At 36.2% G+C, this 20,290-nt stretch overlaps 1 protein-coding gene across 1 annotated transcript; it reads right to left on the reverse strand.

Moving 5' to 3' along the window:
- Positions 1-1,697: 1,697 nt before the first annotated feature.
- LOC122472687 (NKG2-D type II integral membrane protein-like) lies at positions 1,698-16,495 on the reverse strand. Its single transcript, XM_043562466.1, has 8 exons — positions 16,396-16,495; positions 15,074-15,178; positions 12,767-12,871; positions 11,483-11,575; positions 10,174-10,209; positions 9,643-9,794; positions 9,257-9,360; positions 1,698-3,608 (listed from the first exon to the last, which is right to left on the reverse strand). The coding sequence occupies exons 2-8, from the start codon at positions 15,111-15,113 to the stop codon at positions 3,491-3,493; spliced, it is 648 nt and encodes a 215-aa protein (XP_043418401.1). The 5' UTR covers positions 15,114-15,178; positions 16,396-16,495; the 3' UTR covers positions 1,698-3,490.
- Positions 16,496-20,290: the final 3,795 nt, after the last annotated feature.

The following is a 20,290-nucleotide window of genomic DNA, read 5'->3' on the forward strand; positions in this document are numbered from 1 at the left end:
CAAACATTTATTCTGCCTTCTGTTTGTGAATTTCATTTCAAAGAATTTGAAGAGTTCACAAACGAAGTTTTGGGGGGACAATCCCACCCAGTAAATGCAGAAAGAATGATAGGACTAGAAAACTTCCATTTTCCAAACCTTAATAATATAATGGATCTAGGCAGGAAGCATCAATTGATTTTAAAACCATTAGGGGAAATTTTGATGAGGAAACTTCTATTACAAGGACCAGGCTGATGGCATCTGAATCCATGAAATAATCTTAGTTATGTAACACATGGGGCAACTCAGGATTATTTGCCACCCTGGGAGATAAAATATTGGCAACAAAACCGCATCGTGAAGGTTTCTTTGAGCAAAAACAAACAGAGAGAACATGAATATAATCAATCCTCTATATGGACTATCAGTTAACAGGAAATTTAGGGAGTAGAGGAACAGTTAAACAATACTCAGAGGAAGCAATCATGGTAATATAGAATGTAAGGCTTTAAGAAAAACAAATGACTATTTTCTTTGACAAATCATGGCATGAATAAAACAGAGAGAAAGTGTGAAAAAAAGTATAAAAAATAAAGATGATCAGTTTCACAACTGAATATAATTTAGAAATTCATATAAAAGGCATACATTTTAAAATCTCCATATATACAGAAATTAAAGATAAACTATTCATTGCTAAGATATTTTAGCTAAAAATATCAGCTATTTAGAAATAAATGATAGTGAAATTATTGTGTACCAAAAGGTCTGGGAAGTTAGTAAATCAAGAGACCAATTTAAAATGATAGGAACAGGGGCACCTGGGTGGCTCAGTCGGTTAACCATCCGACTTCGGCTCAGGTCATGATCTCACAGTCCCTGAGTTCGAGCTCCGCGTTGGGCTCTGTGCTGACAGCTCAGAGCCTGGAGCCCGTTTCAGATTTTGTGTCTCCCTCTCTCTCTGCCTCTCCCCTGTTCATGCTCTGTCTCTCTCTGTCTCAAAAATAAATAAACGTTAAAAAAAAAATTAAATGATAGGAGCAGATTAAGTACAATAAAGTAAATCAATTGTCCTTGCAATTCAAATCAGATAAAAGGAAGGAGGTAATAAATACAAGAATGAGTTAGATTATGATGGTTATGATAAGTAAACAGTACGGAGAATTCACAAAGCAACAGGTTGGTTCTTTTGAAAGGCTGACAAAACAAACAAACACTTGGCAAAATTTGTAAAAGAAAAAACGTTAGAAGGCATAGATAAATATTTTTAGGCATTATAAGGGGACACATATAGAGATATAGAAATGAAATAGTTTAGAAAGTTAAAAGAAAACTGATAATTTTAGTGCAAATAAATTTGAAAGTGTTGACGCTTTGTTAAGAGAAATGTTTAGGGTAAGGCAGCTTATTCCAAGCTTGAATATTTTTAAAACCATGAAAATATTATTCTTTTTAAAATTTTTAACATTTATTTATTTGAGAGAAAGAGAGAGAGAGAGGAGGAGGAGGGGCAGAGAGAGGGAGACAGAGGATCCAAAGCAGGTTCTACCCTCACAGCAGGGATGCGGGGTTCCAGCTCATGAAATGAACCTTGAGATCAGGACCTGAGCCAAAATCGGTAGTCGGCTGCTTAACCATCTGAGCCACCCAGGCGCCCCGAAAATATTATTTTTTTAAACTCTTTCCATAAAGAGAAGCAGAGGACTTCAGGAAGATTTCTTTGAAAATTTCATGGTTATATTTTTCAATTGTATACAAGCCGTTTTGGAAAATAGAAAAAGAATTTCTAAATACATTTCATAGGCTAGCTTAACATTGACAAGGATAAAATTGATATTAAAGACAGAGATAGTTTGATACTACATTGAATAAGCTTGATTTCACATTTCTGCCTCTTTATATATATATACATATATATATATATAATATTATGGATTTGAAAAATACAATTGATACATAAAGCAAATCTACAATACAAATGATTAGCACAATAAGGTTAGTTAACAAATCCAGCAGGTCACATAATTACCATTTTATTGTTGTGGTGAGAACATTTCACTCTCTGTGATTTAAATATTTAATAATAAAATCTTAAAACAAACCTGACTAAATGCTAAGCTTTGTTAATTATGATTGGTGCGTATTACTTTACACAAGCATTTAAAAACTAAATTTAAAAATTTAATTAAATTAAAAAAAATTAAGAATATGATTTTTTTCATGACGTTTTATCGTAATTTTCCACGAAAACGCTGTTCAATCCATGGCTTCATGCCTGTCACAAAACACACAAATGGCAAGTGCACTTGGAATGAAAACCAAAATTATAATGGGTGCACAAAGGTCCACACCTCTGGATTTAGCCTCTGCTTCTCTCTCCTCCCCTTCTTAAGCTCCTTGTCTTCTTCATCATTCTCCTCTTATCAAAATGGATTTTTTTTTTGGTAACTTTTTTCGGTTTGTGTATAGTAGACACACGATGTTACGTTCGCTTCAGGTATGGAAGCAGCCTAAATGTCCACCAATAGACAGATGGATAAGAAGACATGGTAGATATATATGGACATATATGATGGAATATCACACAGCCCTAAAAAAGGATGAGATTGTGCCATTTGTTGACAACATGGAAGGACCTGGAGAATATTCTGGTAAGTGAAATAAGTCAGGCTGAGAAAGACAAATACTATTGGATTTCACTCATATGTGGAATCTAAAACAGACGAATGAATGAACAAATAAAACGCAGAACCAGACCTGTCAATACATAGTGGCTTCCTTTAGAGTCACAGACTCTTCCAAATGCTGCTCACTTGTACGTTATTATTCCATTTGCCAAGAGTTCTGTCATCCTACTGGTTTGCCGAGAAACATCTTGGTCGCTCCACGGGTTTCACACTCAAACGCCATTTTTGCCTCGAAGCCTAGAAAGTCCGCTTCAAACCCAATTCTTCATTTTCTGTATTTTGCAGCAGTCAGCGCAGTACTAGGGGGAGTAATTCAATTTCTACCAAAATGTGCTGTATTAAAATAGTAGTGGCATTTTGAAATTTTGAGGGTGTATCTGTTGACCTTTCAACCCTTATTTTGAAAATGTTTCAATATAGTAAATTTCACGAACCCTCATGTACCCTTCACCCAGTTTAGATTTATTTGATTTTCAAAATTTCTAAAAGCCTTCTTAGTGTAAATTTTTGTGTACATTTAATAAACTCATAGTTTGAAATTTAGTTCAACCCTGGGTTTCATCAACAGTTTATTAAATGTAAAAATGAATCTGTTCGTTACCCCAAATTTTGCAAAAATTAAACAAAACATTCTTATAGAAGATAAGTTTTTTAACTTATTGGCCTTTATTCCCTGCAAGGTTATTTTTGTGTCAGGTCATAGATGGAAAAAGAATACAATAATTATTGGTGGAATTTTCTGCTGGAAGTTTTTTCCACAGCACATTTGGCAAAAGGCTTCTGTGTGTTTGAATCTTTTATATTTTATAATCATCAGCTTTTTACACAATCCTCTGCATGCATATGTATGTGTTTGGAGTTAAACAGTCTTCTGTATAAGCTTTAAAATTTGATCCATAAACTGCACAGGTTCCATTCTGCATGTCAACCATGGTTAGTCTAGATTAGAGAGAAAGACAAATTATATTCATCACTTACTTTATGAATACATAAATATAAAAAAATGCAATACAATTTATTTAAAAATAAGTATTAAAGTAATATCATTTCAGGATGTTTTAGGACCATGCTTGGTATCTCTTAGTTAAAAGATATGCATGGGGTGCCCGGGGGGCGCAGTCGGTTAAGCGTCCGACTTCAGCCAGGTCACGATCTCTCTGTCCGTGAAGTTCCAGCCCCGCGTCAGGCTCTGGGCTGATGGCTCGGAGCCTGGAGCCTGTTTCCGATTCTGTGTCTCCCTCTCTCTCTGCCCCTCCCCGGTTCATGCTCTGTCTCTCTCTGTCCCAAAAGTAAATAAACGTTGAAAAAAAAATAAAAAAAAAATAAAAGATATGCAGAATATAGCCAACTCGGTTATAAAAGTAGAAGTTTCATTCTAGTATAGGTCACTATTTTGTCTACACTGGAAATTTGTCATTTTAGGAAGTCTAGGCTCTCTTGGTATATGTACCTGAGCAAAATGAAAGGTTTTTGAAAAAGTTTTGTGTTTATATTTATTTTAAAAAGTTTTGTTTTTATTTTGAAAGAGAGACAGTGGGGAGGGGCAGAGAGCGGGGAAGACAGAGAATCCCAAGCAGGCTCCGTGCTGTCAGCACGAAGCCTAATGCAGGACTGGATCGCGCAAAAACATGAGATCGTGACTTGAGCTGAGATCAAGAGTCTAGCACTTAACGGAATGAGCCACCCAGGAGCCCTGAAATGAAATTTTTTAAATGTTTTTTTAAACAAGTAAATGAGAAATGCAGTTAGAATTCAATGAGGTCAGCAGATGTCATGTTTTATGCAAAAATAAACAATCTTCTTTAGATATGTGCAACTTTACCTGGTAAGGAAATAAAAATGAATTGTAAAATTCTTATATATTTTATGTGTGTATATATACATACATATATAATATTATATCATATATAATATACATATGTATTATATATACATATACGTGTATATGTTTAGGTGTATATAAATATATATATGTGTTTATAACATAAACTTAAACATATATATGTGCATGTGTGTGTGTGTAGGCATTCCATCTAGAGATAGTTCTATCTGTGTATCTATTTTGCCTTGGAATCTGGTGATTCTTTTCTGCTAGGAACAGGTGAGAAATAGAAGGCTGAGCAAAGAGTGATGATGAATTGATGTGAATCAGAACAATAAAAAAAAAGAAAGACTGTGGTCTGATAGTACGTATTTAAAAGGACAAGAGGAGATGGGGAGCCTGGGCGTCTCAGCCAGTTAAGTGACTGACTTTGGCTCAGGTCATGATCTCAAGGTTCATAGGTTCGAGGCCCGCATCGGGCTCTGTGCTGACAGCTCAGAGCCTGGAGCCTGCTTCAGATTCTATGACTCCCTGTCTCTCTACCCCTCCCCAGGCTCACATTCTGTCTCTCTCTTTCAAAAACAAACATTAAAAATGTTTGAAAAAAATAAAAAAAGGACAAGAGAAGAAACTCAGCCTATATAGAAACCACTACCTACTATAAGAGAAAAAACAATTAAGAAATTTTTAGTAACTGCTCTTAGTTGGTCTCAATCTATGCACATTAGAGTTTCACCTTTAAATCGGATTTTTTTTTCTATTCCTTTCAGCTTCTGTGTCTGTTTTCCCATACCATTCACATCGCACGTCCACCACAACATAACTCTGGATTTTACTTGTTTAAAACCATATCTCTGACTGAAGTGTGAAAGTCTTGATGGAGTTCTGTACTATTCATCCCTGTAGTTATCTCTGTATGGTTTCTGGAAATTGAGTAATGCTCAACAAATACTTATCACGTGCACAAAACGAAACTTAATATGCTAGTTGTTTTGCTTTGGCTTCCAAAACAAACATTTGCACTTGCAGAGTGATAAATGTTGAGATAAGGTGATACAAAATTTTATTAGTATTTCCAGAGAATAAACTTTTTTTTTACCAAAAATAAAATCCAGCCATACAGAAAAGAGATCACCCCAGATCAATTGTAAGATAAACTGGGACATCCAAATTCTAAATATATAATGAATAGTCCCTGACAATGAATATAAGGGGACATTTGAAAGAAAAAGATGACAGTAAGAGGTCATTCATTGATCACTGCCAACTAAGCGTTAAAGAAGCAAAGTAAACTTCAAAATCAGCGAGAAGAGACTCTTTAAAGTCGTTTAATGATAATTCTGGCTGTAGTGTAAGAAAGGGATTTATTTGACTCTCTACCACAATTACTCGTTTTATAGCTTAAGTGAATTATTATACATTCTAAGATTCTGTTCCTTACCCACAAAATTAGGTTAAAAATGACCTCTGTTGGATGCTTTTTAAGAGTCTTCAATGAGAAGATACATATAAAGTGCTTAAAACTGTCTGCCAGAAAGAACCGAATTAACCTGACATTAGCAAGGATGTTGTTGTGATGTTTTTGTTACTTACTCCAGAATTAGAGGTTCAAATAAGTAAAGTATACTTGAAGTAACGAATTAAAAACTTTTAGAGTCCAAAGAACTTCTGTTTCCTCTGTGATATCACGAGACTTAAGGGCAGCAGACCTGACAAACCACTTTGGTTTTATTTCTGAGATTTGTGCTAACATGGTGAAATTACTAAGCCAGGTTTCCTAAGTGATAGAAGTGACCTTTTAAGCGAGCTACCCTTGCATTCATCCAAAAGAGTAAGCCTGTATTCATAAACTCTGTGAGCGCTAGGATGTTGTCACGTGGTCCTGCTATGCCCAGTTGAGCTGTATAATCAAGTGGTTAAAAGAGCAGGCTATAGAAATGGAATACATAGGACACTGGAGAGTCCACAAAGAGCCAGACGGCTGGAGTTCTCCGGACATAGGACTTGAGATGAGAGAGGTGAACAAATAAAGAGATCTGAGGATATGCAGAAGATCTCACTTGTGTATTTAAGAGTATTGATTAATGCATGTGTGTAAGAAAACTTTCCTAGTGCTTGCACAGGGTCTAAAATCGTGCCCGTCTTCACCAGCCATATTGCAAAACTTCAAATTTCAAAAGGCTTTGGGTGGATTACTTAAAAGTGTCTTTGCTTGGTAGTGGGGCATAATTCATTGTAGACTGAGCATTCTAGTAATGCTTAAAAGCAAGGCCAAACCAGATCAAGCTGTTTCCAAGTAACTTATTTGTGTCCTGGGGAAAAAAAAAAGATCTCATGAATAATTTTAGAGACAAAAAATATGTAGCACTAAACAAGGGTGAAATTCACAGTGTATGAAATTTAATAGAAAAGTAACTGTAAGCGAAGACACAAAATAATGTGACCATAAGGAGAAAAATCCATCCCTTAAAATTGACCCAGAACAAACACAGATGTTAGAATGAACAGACAAGGATATTGTGATAGGCTTTTGGTTTTTTGGTTTTTGGTTTTTTTAATGTTTATTCATTTTTGAAAGATGGAGAGAGACGGAGCACGAGCAGGGGAGGGGCGGAGAAAGGGAGAGGCACAGAATCTGAATCAAGTTCCAGGCTCTGAGCTGACAGCAGAGAGCCCAATGCGAGGCTTGAACTACAAACAGTGAGATCATGACCTGAGCTGACGTCGGACACTCAATCGACTGAGCCACCCGGGCGCCCCAGATATCATGACAGTTTTGATGACTGAATTCCATATACTCAAAAAAGTTAAAGAAATACATGGAAGATTCATGAAACAGCAGACAAATCAAACTTCCGAAATGAAAAGGTCAGTGTCTGAGATGAACTATACACTTGAAAGGGTAGTGAAAATTAGATATTGCAAGAAAAAAGATTTAAAAAATTGAATTCGGGACAATAGAGAATATCCACAATGAAACACAAAGAAAACAAGTGAAAAGAACACCAGTTCATCACAATTCTAACTTGCTTAATGGATCTGTAATTGTCCTGCGTCTGGGGAAGAGAAAAGAGAAATGAAGAAGGGGAAACACTTGAAGAAATAATGGTAGTTAAATTTTCTAATTGTGCTTGAAAATTATAAACTCACAGATCCGAGAGCCTCAACAAAACGCGAGCACAAGAAATATGAAAAAACTAATCCAAGGCATATTACGGACAAATTCCTCAAATCCTGTTATAAAGAAAAATCATTAAAGCAGTCAGAAGGAGGGAAAATGATGTATTATGGGCTGACTAAATGGATTAAAAGCAAGATACAACAATATGCTGCCTGCAAGAGACGTACTTTAGCTTTGAGGACACACATAGGCCAAAAGTGAACAGATGGAGAGTCATATTCCATGCAAATGATAACCAAAACAGAGCAGGTGTGGCTATAGTTATGGCAGACAAAATAGACTTTAAGTCAAAATCAGTCACACAAGACAAAGGAGGTCACTATGTTGTAGCAAAGGGGTCAACTAATCAAGGGGATAAAACAAGTTTAAATAACGGACCGTAACAAGTGTCGCCCATAATGCAGAGCAACTGGAACTCTCACACCCTGCTAGTGGGAGGGTAAAATGGCACAGTCACTTTGGGTAGTAGTTTGGCACTTTCTTAAAAGGTCAAAGACATACCTATTATCCAACCATTCCACTCCTAGATATTTATGTAAGAGAAAAGAAAGCCTATGGTCACACAAAGACTTGTACACAAATATTCATAGCAAGTGGCTTTATTGTTCATGGTCAACAACTGGAAGTTACCCAAATATCCATCAGCAGGCGAAAGGATAGACAAATTGAACTACACCCATAAATAAGATACCTCTCAAGAATAAAAAGAAATTAGTTCTTAATACATGCTTTGAGGTGGCTGGATCTCAAAATAATTATGCCAAGTGAAAAAGCCAGACATAACAGCAGTGCCTCCATTGATACTAAGTTCTATAAATTGCAGACTAATCTATAGTGACAGAAAGCAGACTAGTTGCCTGGGGACGGAAAGAGGTAGGTAGAAAGGGGGAGAAAGGAGGCGTGTCTGGGTGGCTCAGTCAGTTAAGTGTCTGACTCTTGATTTGGGCTCAGGTCATGATCTCATGGTTCGTGAGATGGAGCGCCAGTCTGAGCTCTCCACTGACTGCACAGAGCCTGCTTCGGATTCTCTCCCTCCTTCTTTCTCTGCCTCGGCTCTGTTTACGTGTGTGCTCTCTCTCTCTTACACACAATAAATAAATAAACATTAAAAAAAAGAAAGGAGTAGGAAGGAAAGATTACAAGGGTGCAAAGGAAAGTTTGGCAGGTGATAAATGTTGATTATCTTGATGTTATTAACGGTTTTGTGGATGTATACACTTCTCAGAATTTATCAAATTGCACATTTCAAATATATGCAGTTTCTGGAATGTAATTGTATCTCAACAATTCAGGTAAAACCTGAAAGAATGAATATATGTGATACTTAACCTCTCTGCTTTAGTCTCCTTATCTGTAAACAGGGTGTATTATTAGACTTACCTTGCACTGCACTTGGCACATTGCAATTAATGTTACTCATTGTTGTGGTATTGGCTGCTCTTCCTAAAGCCCTCAGAGCTTTCTGCTGAAACTATTAGAATATGGGAACATCCTGGGATTGTGTGAGGTAACGTGATCGTTGAAAGACCACAGGGCTAGTTTAGGGACAACCCCCCGAAGAGACACCGATTGGTATAAACTTACTGGTCGGGTAAGAGAATGCTGCCATCTTCCCATTGCCATGATCCGTTTGGTGGAGTTTGTATTAGTCCCATCCAATGATAAGACTTCACCAATTTTAGGAAATCCTGGTTGAAACCACAAATAGAACCAGTGCTGAGACTTTTAGTTAATTCAAGGCCATAATCATGTAATCATTTTTTCCCTCACATTCGGGGAAATGGATTCTGTCCTCTAGCCTAATTCTGACTTAAACAACACCATACCTCATACCTACAAAATGCTTTCTTATTTTTAATGCAGAAAGACTTAGGGTAGACATATCTCGGTTAGTGCCCCTCTTATGTTTCAGGTAATAGTCCAGTGATTAGGAGTAAATAGAGGAAGGGAAGTTAAAATAAATACTCAACCTGGTGTTCTCTGCTGTATATCTTCAAGAGACTGGAATTTTGAGACACACAAGAGGCTTGGCTTTGGTACCAGCTTTTGCTTTCATTAAAAAATTGGTAGCAGGTATTTCTATAACATATCCAGTTTTTAGGACATGGGCCACAATAACTTTCTAGAAAGGGAGAATATATTATTAATTCTGTACAGGTCTGAGCATTATAGCAGATTCTGTCTAGACAAATTAAATACCTTTTATTCCAACTCTAACATTTCAGATGAGCCAATCTGATCATCTCCAATGACATGGCCCCACACATTTGTATATATACACAGATGCCAAAGACTAAGTATTTTCTGCTTTTTAGGAGCACTCCTTCATTGTTAAAAGATGAACAAATAAAATAAAAATGTTGGAACGCTACGGATTACGGACAAGAATTCATCATTTTCTTATACACGCTCTCGTTAACACTGTGGGATACATGCCTATACCCAATTATACAGAGATACATGTAATTTGTGCTTCAAAATATTAGAAGACTTTCACTTACCTTGTAAAGGAAGTGGAGCTTCTTGGTGGAATAATGCTATTAAAATAATCATTGAGAGGATTAAGAGGTACGAACTTCCAGTTGTAAAATAAGTATGTTATAAAGATGACAAGTACAGCACAGGGAGGATAGTCAATAATATTGTAATGACCTTGTATAGTGACAGATGGAGATTATGCTCTCCGCAGTGGGCATTGAGTAATGTATACAAGTGTCGAAGCACTACCTTGTATACCTAAAACCTTGTATGTAAGACATATTTCAATAACAAAAAACGATAATTAGTAAAAGGGTTTGTGTTGTTAGTAACTTACGGTTCTAGCAAAAGTAGTTGACAAATTTCTAGACGGATAGCAAAAATATAAGGACATGTCCAGTATTATTAGTTTTTGTTGCTGTGCATCTGAATGCTAATCAAAGTAATGCATTGCAACCATTAGGTCGAGAACGCTCTATGTAGGCCAATGGGCACATGAAAAGATGCTCAACCTCAGTCCTCATTAGGGAAATACAAATCAAAACCACACTGAGATACCACCTCACGCTGGTCAGAGTGGCTAAAATGAACAAATCAGGAGACTATAGATGCTGGTGAGGACGTGGAGAAACGGGAACCCTCTTGCACTGTTGGTGGGAATGCAAACTGGTGCAGCCACTCTGGAAAACAGTGTGGAGGTTCCTCAAAAAATTAAAACTAGATCTACCCTATGACCCAGCAATAGCACTGCTAGGAGTTTATCCAAGGGATACAGGGGTACTGATGCATAGGGGCACTTGTACCCCAATGTTTATAGCAGCACTTTCAACAATAGCCAAATTACGGAAAGAGCCTAAGTGTTCATCAACTGATGAATGGATAAAGAAATTGTGGTTTATATATACAATGGAATACTACTTGGCAATGAGAAAGAATGAAATCTGGCCTTTTGTAGCAACGTGGATGGAACTGGAGAGTGTTAGGCTAAGTGAAATAAGCCATACAGAGAAAGACAGATACCATATGTTTTCACTGTTATGTGGATCCTGAGAAACTTAACAGAAGACCATGGGGGAGGGGAAGGAAAAGAGAGAGAGAGAGAGAGAGAGAGAGAGAGAGAGAGAGAGAGAGGCAAACCATAAGAGACTCTTAAAAACTGAGAATAAATTGAGGGTTGATGGGGGGGGTGGGAGGGAAGGGAAAGTGGGTGATGGGCATTGAGGAGGGCACCTGTTGGGATGAGCACTGGGTGTTGTATGGAAACCAATTTGACAATAAATTTTCATATTAAAAAAAAAAGAATGCTCTATCTACTTCTCTACTGTCACTTACAATGTATGATTATGGCACCGCATATCATTACCATAATAATGAAGTGGATCCCCAGAGCTATAGCAATGGAATGGACTAGGAAAAATGGAGATGCTGTAAGAAACAAAAGAAAACAAACAAGCAAACAAACAAACAAAAAAAGAGTGAGAAAGATGAGAAAATAAGGATTAAACATTTTTGGTATGCTCATGTTTAATATAAACATTAGATTTTTTTTAATAGGAGGGGTGGTATTAGTACTTTTACCCTAATTAGTTTTCCCAGAACAAGTAACATAGGTACTTTGCAAATGATTAAAAAAAGAGAGACTGTAGAAATGCATACATATTCCCTCCTGCTTCTCCACAAAAGTCCCCCAGTTTCCTCCTTAGTATAAATCATGGTTATAATTTTTAAACTTTTTCATGTAGATACAATAACAAATACAGACAGTTCCCTTCAATCCCTTTTTAAAAACACACCTTTAAGAAACTGCGCAAAATATCCCGTGAGTTTTTTTCACTTAAGGAAATATCTTGGAGATTATTCCACGTCATGTCTTGTAAAGTTGTCAAATTTTTATACATAGCTTCTTGCATTGTCTTTCATTGGTATATGGACAAAAATCTCCTGACAGTCTTTAATTTTTTTCCCAATGTGTATTTAAATTGTTTCTTAGTTTTGCTATTAGATATCACAAGATGAATACATTTTTACATAATTGCACATCTTTTTGAGTTCCTCTCTGGGAGAAGTCCCTCATATGATTTCACTCATATGTGGAATTTAAGAAACAAAATAAATGAACATAGAGGGGAAAAAAGAAACACACCAAGAATCAGACTCTTAACTACAGAGAATAAACTGATAGTTACCAGAGGGGAGACGGGTGAGGACGTGCTAAATAGGTAATGGGGATTAAGGAACACACTTGTGATGAGCACTGAATATTGCATGGAAGAGATGAATCCCTAAATTCCAAACCGGAAACTAATATTGCACTCTATGTTAATTAACTGGAATTTAGATGAAAACTTGAAAAGAAACTCAAGAAACTACAGTCTGAATTGTCATTATTATGTTAATGATAATCTCATCATTTGCAGAGCATGAAAAAAACCCCAAACTGAACAGTTTCTGCTTAACTGTATTATATATTCCAATAGTATAGTAGAGTGAATTTCATTTCTGCTTTCCTCCTGAAGGTAAACTAAACTGAATGTTTGCCACTGATCTAATCATACGGATTCCACAATTCCCCTCAACGTACCGAGAGCAGACAAATAGATGCGACGTGGAACTTACGGTTTTCTCTATATTTGCTTGTGTTTAATACACGCCTTCTCTTTGGTCGTGTGGAAATACCATGATATACCAGCTCAGAGTTGGAATTACGGACTGCATCCATGGCTAGATGAAAACAATTCAGGCCAATAGGAGTCATAGCCTTTCTGCCACTTGGGCCACACATTTTCACAACTTCACTTGCCATTCTATTCATGTCCCTTTTCAATAACATCAAGTTACTTTTGTTTTATACTACTTCACGATTATGATTTTTGTACCTTTAAGATGATTAAAATTAGATTTATTCTATGGCAAAATCTCTCTAGCAAGATCTTCCGTTCTATTAAAATAAGTCAATTCTTAATGTGCAATGAAATCAAACATTATAATAATGACAGTGTAGGAGTGCCTGGGTGTGAGTTAAGTGTCCGACTCTTGGTTTTGGCTCAGATAATGATCTCACATTTCGTGAGGGGCACAGAGCCGGCTTGGGATTGTCTCTCGCTTTTTTCTCACCCTTCCCCACTCACTTGCACGTGCACTCTCTCCCTCTCTCTCAAAATAAATACATAAATTAAAAAAATTAAAATAAAATAAAGACAGCGTATAATAAGAAAGACAGGGACCTAAGGAGTTAGATATGTGTTTAACTCATGGAGCCACATTTGCTAAGTTAACAACTTGAAAGAAAGAAAGAAAGAAAGAAAGAAAGAAAGAAAGAAAGAGGGAGGAAGGAAGGAAGGAAGGAAGGAAGGAAGGAAGGAAGGAGAAATGATAAGAAAAAAGAGAAAAAGAAAGAACAAAGGACATCAGTACAATTAGTTATGGGTATTTTAGAAAGTGAAATTAAATAATATGCATTTAGTATCAATAATGTTCATCATGTAGTAAACACTTCCTAAATGCCTAGTTTTTGTTTAAAGTGAATACAATGAATAAAATAATGCAATAATACAATGAATAAAATAATAAGGCATAACATTTTAAGATAAAGACACATAAAGAATCTTGTCCCTGAACAAAACAAGTAAAAAATCATTTTGCTCTCTTCCTGAGATAGCAATCATTACCTTTTACAAATGGAATGTTGATGCTAATTATCTTTTATACTTAAAATTATACTGAAGCATTTTTTTGTACATACCATATGTAATTTAATTATCAAACATGTGAAGAGGGTAGGTATTATTTTGTGGATGAAGAAATTGAATGTTACAGGTGGCCAAAATCATATTGCTTATTTAATATAATGCTAGAAATACAAATCTACTAAGGTCAATATAGCGTGTTTTATATCTCTACTCGATAGAAAAAAGAAACTTAAGTGTGTAGAAGCTATGGATTGCCCTCAGATCTCAAAGCTAGAGACTGGTGAAAGTCTGTGGAACATTCTTCCAGCTCTCAATCATTATGCTGTCACTATTTCAGGCTGCCTCAGATTGTGAAAGATTTTACTCTAGGTAGTTAATAAAAAAAAAAAAGGAGGAAAAAATCTTTCAAGTTTTTGAAAACTTTATTTAAAATATAACATGAACATAATATGAAATGGACATAAGTGAATCAGAGTAATTTGCTTTCTTCTTTTTAGTGTTCATTTATTTATTTTGAGAGACAGAACATGAGGAGGGGAGAGGTAGAGAGAGAGAAGCAGAGACAGAATCCCAACCAGGCTCTGCACAGTCAACACAGAGACTGATGTGGGGTCGAATTCAAGAACTGTGAAATCATGACCTGAACCAAAACCAAGAGTCAGCCGCTTAACTGAATGAGCCACCCAGGCACCCCTGGAGTAATTTGCTTTCTTATGCCTTGTGTGCTTGTATCAAATTCTAGGTATCTTAGCAATTACAGAGGGGCACCTGGGTGGCTCAGTCAGTCAAGCGACCCACTCCGGCTCAGGGCGTGGTCTTGAGGTTCATGAGTTCGAGCCGCACGTCCAGCTCTGTGCTGCCAGCTCAGAGCCTGGAGCCTGCTTCAGATTCTGTGTCTCCTCTCTCTGCGCCTCCATTGTTCGTGCTCTATTTCTTTCAAAAATAAACATTAAAAAAATTGTTAAAAAATTATATACAAGTCAGGGTGCCTGGGTGATTAAGTCGGTTAAATCTCTGGCTCTTGACTTCAGCTCACGTCCTGATCTCATGGTTTGTGGGTTTGAGGCCCATGTCAGGCTCTGCGCTGACAGTACAGAGTCTGCTTGGGATCCTCTCTCTCCTTCTCTCTCTCTCTGTCCCTGGTATACTCTCTCACTCTCTCTCATAATAAATAAATAAACTTAAAAAAAATTATACACAAACCAAACTGCACATTTAAGTGGAAAGTACATACCCATGCTGTGACAAGCCCACCGATCTCGGACCAGATTCATTGTATAATTATGACTGTTTCTTTACGCCAGTGGTGATCAAAAAAACTTCGTTTTACAAAGGAATCCTGAATAAAATAAAATTGGGCATTTTTTTTTGTTTTCTTTCCTTAGGGTGAGATGACATATCTTCATTAGGAAAATGAGAACATAACAGTATTTTTCCGTTCATATATATAAAGGGAAAAAATGAAAATAAGAGTTCATACAAAGCCAGGTAAATAAACCAAGTAAAATTAATTTTTTAAACTTCTCTTGGTTACAAAATAATAAATAATTATTTCAAAAAAATAACAGGCGTTTTAATCCACCTACATTAAGATACGTAATCAGAAATATTTTTTATCACTGATATCGAATGACAACACACATAATTTTCTTTTTTTTTAAATTTTTTTTAAAGTTTATTTATTTTTGACAGAGACAGAGTGCGAGCATGAGCTGAGGAGGTGCAGGGAGAGAGAGGGAGACACAGAATCCGAAGCAGGCTCCAGGCTCCAAGCTGTCAGCACAGAGCCTGACACGGGGCTTGAACTCACGAACTGTGAGATCATGACCTGGGCTGAAGTCGGACGCTTAACCAACTGAGCCACCCAGGTGCCCCAACACACATAATTTTCTACCTATAGTTATTTTATGTTGTTAATTCAACATGAATTCAACTTCTGTCCATATCATCACCACCACCATCATCATCACCTATAAGTTGTCATCACCATCATTAGCAAAAATAATCTCATATTTATATAGTAACATCTTATCATGTCTAGAAGAACTCTCAGGAAAAAAATGGCTATTTAATAACTATATATCATGCTTAGGTTAAAAAAAAGCCATGTCATATTTGATCACGGTAGTTGGAAGTAACAACATGTTTTTCATTTTGCAAATAAAGCTGTGTATCACAGAAGGTTAAGTGCCCGGCACCAGCCCAGAAAACTCAGCTGTGAGAATTCAAGTTCAAATTCCATTCTTTAATCCCAAAAGTAGATTCATTCTTGGAGTTTTGTTTGATGATACCACTCCATCTTTATAGCAACACCATAACTTACTCTTCAGTAAGTTTATCCTATCTACTCGTCATTGAATACAGGAAAAAAGAGTATATACCTCAGAAGTAAGAAGCATTCTTTACCCTCCACAATTCTACTCAAACAGTTAAAAAGCAGTTATAATTCCCTTATGGTGTAAATCGTTTTGGAAACTTTCTTGAGTTTGAAATCTCAAGAATTTCTCATTTCTGGACTAATAGTTGTCAGAAACAAAAACACACACAGAAACACACCTGATCCAAGAAGGAAGATCTTGATTCTTGTGGATAAAAGCCTCCTAGACAACTGAAAAATTGAGACATGTCCTGGGTTACCTACCAATTTAGAATGAAAACTAGAGATGTCACCTTTGATCCCTGAGGGAGATATGGCAGATGTTATTTTAATCTCACCTTGTGAAAAAACACAAAACAACCACAGTATTTCCGCCTTATCACAGCACAGAAAATTCTGCTAACAGATGAAATAAATGTGAGGTGCGAACACGATTTTATGACTTCAAATGATTAATCCAGTGACAAGAAGTTTCCCAGAGTTAAGAGAGTTATGATGGGATTACATAATCTCTTTCTGAATTAAAAGTGAAAAATTGTTCTAAAATATGGCCGTAAGTACGGTGTGAAAACAAATAAGAAAATTAAATTAACTTCTTAATCATCCTGTGTACATGCTGTTATAAATTTGAGTGGAACCAAGTATGCGATATATTTCATGTAAATCGGAACTATAGAAAGATATCTTTCATATATATATGTATAAGTATATGCACACACATAAATGCATACATGTGAATAGACATATATGTGTACATATATAACCTTTTAATTATAAAAATATAAAGTGTGCACAAGATAAAAATTCTATGATGAACCATCATATGTCTAGCTCAAACATTATCAATTTGTAGCCAATATGATTTCATTTATGATATACGTGGTGTCTCAGAACCATCTCTGTTCCTATTAAATAAGTCCCTTTCTCTATTTTCCTTAAACGTCACTCATTATATTACTGTCTATTATTCAGAACAATAGCACCAAATCGTATGCCAAAAAAGCAACACAATCAACTAATGTCTTAGTATTCTGGTTTTTAGCTACTCATAATTTTTGTTACATTAAGAAATGATAAAAGGAACTGTCACAGCCAAAAGGAGCTTAAAGAGACGTAATGACTAAATGTAATATGGTATCCTGGCTGGGCTAATGAAACAGAAAAGAAGATATTAGGTAAAAACTAAGGAAACCTGAAAAAAGTATGTTCTTTATTTAAAATATGTCGATATCAGTTCATTCATTGTGACAAATGGGTCATAATGTCAGCTGTTAATACAGGAAACTGGAGATGGGGTATATGGAAACTTTCTGTACTATATTTGCAATTTTTCTATAAATTTAAGACTATTATAAAATAAAGGGTTTATTTAAAAGCAAGTACTGGGGCTTCTTTATAATGTTATAATAATAGTTATTATTTCATTAGTATAATACACATGGGACGCTTTAAATAAACAAAAAGACACTGGAGAGAAATATCTGAAAAAGCGGTCACTCCCATTAACTCTTCACTGAACATGAGCTCATGAAAACAAACTTCAATCAGTGCATCTAAGTCCATTCAATCAGAGATCATGATTAGGCAATAATCTTTAGCTAATAAAACAATTGGACATTGTAACAAGCTATGTACAATATGTATCACATACAATTAACATACAAAAGCACTGATTCCACAAAATTTGATAAAGCTAGAAAAAATAATGAAATCAGTAGGTTATTTGAAATCTTCCCATATGGTCAACACAAATGCCAAATAGTTTTACAGGAGAGAAATCATAAACTTTCAAGAAAAAGGCATTATAACTTACACAAACTCTTCTAGATGGTGTGGAAAAAAGGAATAGTTGTTATTTCTTTCACTACAAGTGGAATTATCTTGGTGCCTAAATTAGGTGAGACTATGATAAGAAAGGAAAAAGAAAAGTCAATCTCATTTATGAAAATTGCTGCAAAAGCCTAAAACAGCACTAAACCAAAACAAACAGTGCATATAATACTCATATAGTTGATCAAATTGAGTTTATTTCAGGAGTGTAATAGTTTTCCTTTGAAAGAAAAATCATTAAATGTAATTTGCTATAAACAATAGATTAAAGAAATAGAGTATGATTACATCAAGGTGGAAAGCACATTTGCTGTAATTCAACACCTTTTCATGATAAAAACAATCATTAGCAGACATATGAGAGGATTTATATCAATATCGTTCTTAACTTTGAGATATTAATAGTCTTTTGGAAAATCATAAAACAAAGCAGTCTCTAACATCCCTTCTTTTCAATGTTATTGTGGAGATTTTTCAGCACATTTACAACCACCATAGGAAATTAAACAGATAAGGCCTTAAATTTATTTATTTATTTTTTTCTGATGATATATTTATTGTCAGGGAGGAAGATCTTCCTCTGCTATGGTCCTTCTAGTTGAACTTAGAATCAAATTGACATGAGACAGACTAACAGGAGAAAATCAAATTTAATAGGCGTCAGTATGGGAAATCCACACAGATATGAAATTCCAAAGGCAATCAGGCAACATAAAGCTCGTATGAAGTTAAGGAGAAGGGGAGGGCCTGAGGATACAAAAGGAAGAAAGCTCCTTAGCAAGAAGGTAAAGGAGATGTTTGGAATAACAACAACAAAGGCTGCCCTGTTATGCAGTTAAGTTCCTTAAGTAAAGGGGAGTCTCTGTTAATAGCTCGCTCCTTTCCAAAGTAAATGGATGCTAAGCACATACTCCTCATCTGTCACCTTGGAACATTTATTGAGGATTTGCTGAACAACAGTGATCATGTGGTGACATGTAAAATTCAAAAGGATGTGACGTAATCTTCAGAAAACATACTTTCTAATAAATGAAATTAAACTCACAAAAATGTATACAGAAATGCTCATCTGACTACAAAAGTATACGTATGGGCTTCATATGGACATTATTTATCTGGCCTCTTAAAACTATTGGCGAAAGAAAGTACCAGTGCTTTGCAAACAGCCTGGGTTCAAGTCATTTAAGAGCACCCATCACCACTTCAACAAACTACTGGGAAATTGCTTTTGTTAAATGAGAATAACCATCCTCCAAGCCCCAGTCCACTGGTCTTGACGTACATGGCCGAGCGTGTATTAAGCTCTTCCTGTGTATCCTAAGCGGAGGAGGTGTTGAGCCACAGTGCAACTTTGTGGTGAGAAACTGTCCTCTCGGCAGGATGCTTACCTCAAGATGTGACACTGAACCTGGATGTGGTCAGAGGTATTTACTGGGCAGTTGCCCAGAAATGAAAGTATAAGGTATGTGGTCAGGACCAGATGGAACTTTTGTAGTCTTGACTTTCCTGTAAATATTTTTGAACTGATCAGAGACAGGTCCAAAAGACAAATTCTAAAGTCAACAAAAACAAGAAAGTAAATCAAACAAGACAGAGAAAGAGAGCTGAGTCTGGATGCTAATGGACATATCGAAGTAAAAATATCTGAAATATAGAGAACACGCTGATGGCTACCAGAGGGAAGGTGGCTGGAGGGATGGGTGAAATAGGTGAAGAGGGTTAAGAATACGCTCATCATGATGAGCACTGAGTAATACATAGAATTGTTGAATCACTCACTATATTGTACACTTGATACTAACATAACACTGTGTGTTAACAATACTGAAAGATTTTTTTTTAATTAAAAAAATGTTTATTTTTGAGAGTGAGAGAGAGAGACAGAATGAGAGCAGGGGAGGGACAGAGAGAGGGGGAGACCCAGAATCTGAAGCAGGCTCCAGGCTCTGAGCTGTCAGCACAGAGCCCGATGCAGGGCTCAAACCCACAAACCGTGAGATCATGACCTGAGCGGAAGTTGGATGCTTAACCAACTGAACCACCATGTGCCCCTGCCTTATGGGATTTCTATTCTTCCTGCAGGTGGTCATAACGTAGTACACGAGTCTCTTCGGCACACTTAGCATACACTCTGGTATCTTCTATGCCCCAAATCACATTCCTGAATGCTTTTCTCTTAGAGTCATACCAACAGGACCAAATCTATTGATTTTTATTTTGTTAAGTTTCAAAAAAAGCCCACAT

Source organism: Prionailurus bengalensis, chromosome B4 (assembly GCF_016509475.1).
Source record: "Prionailurus bengalensis isolate Pbe53 chromosome B4, Fcat_Pben_1.1_paternal_pri, whole genome shotgun sequence".
NCBI lineage: Eukaryota > Metazoa > Chordata > Mammalia > Carnivora > Felidae > Prionailurus > Prionailurus bengalensis.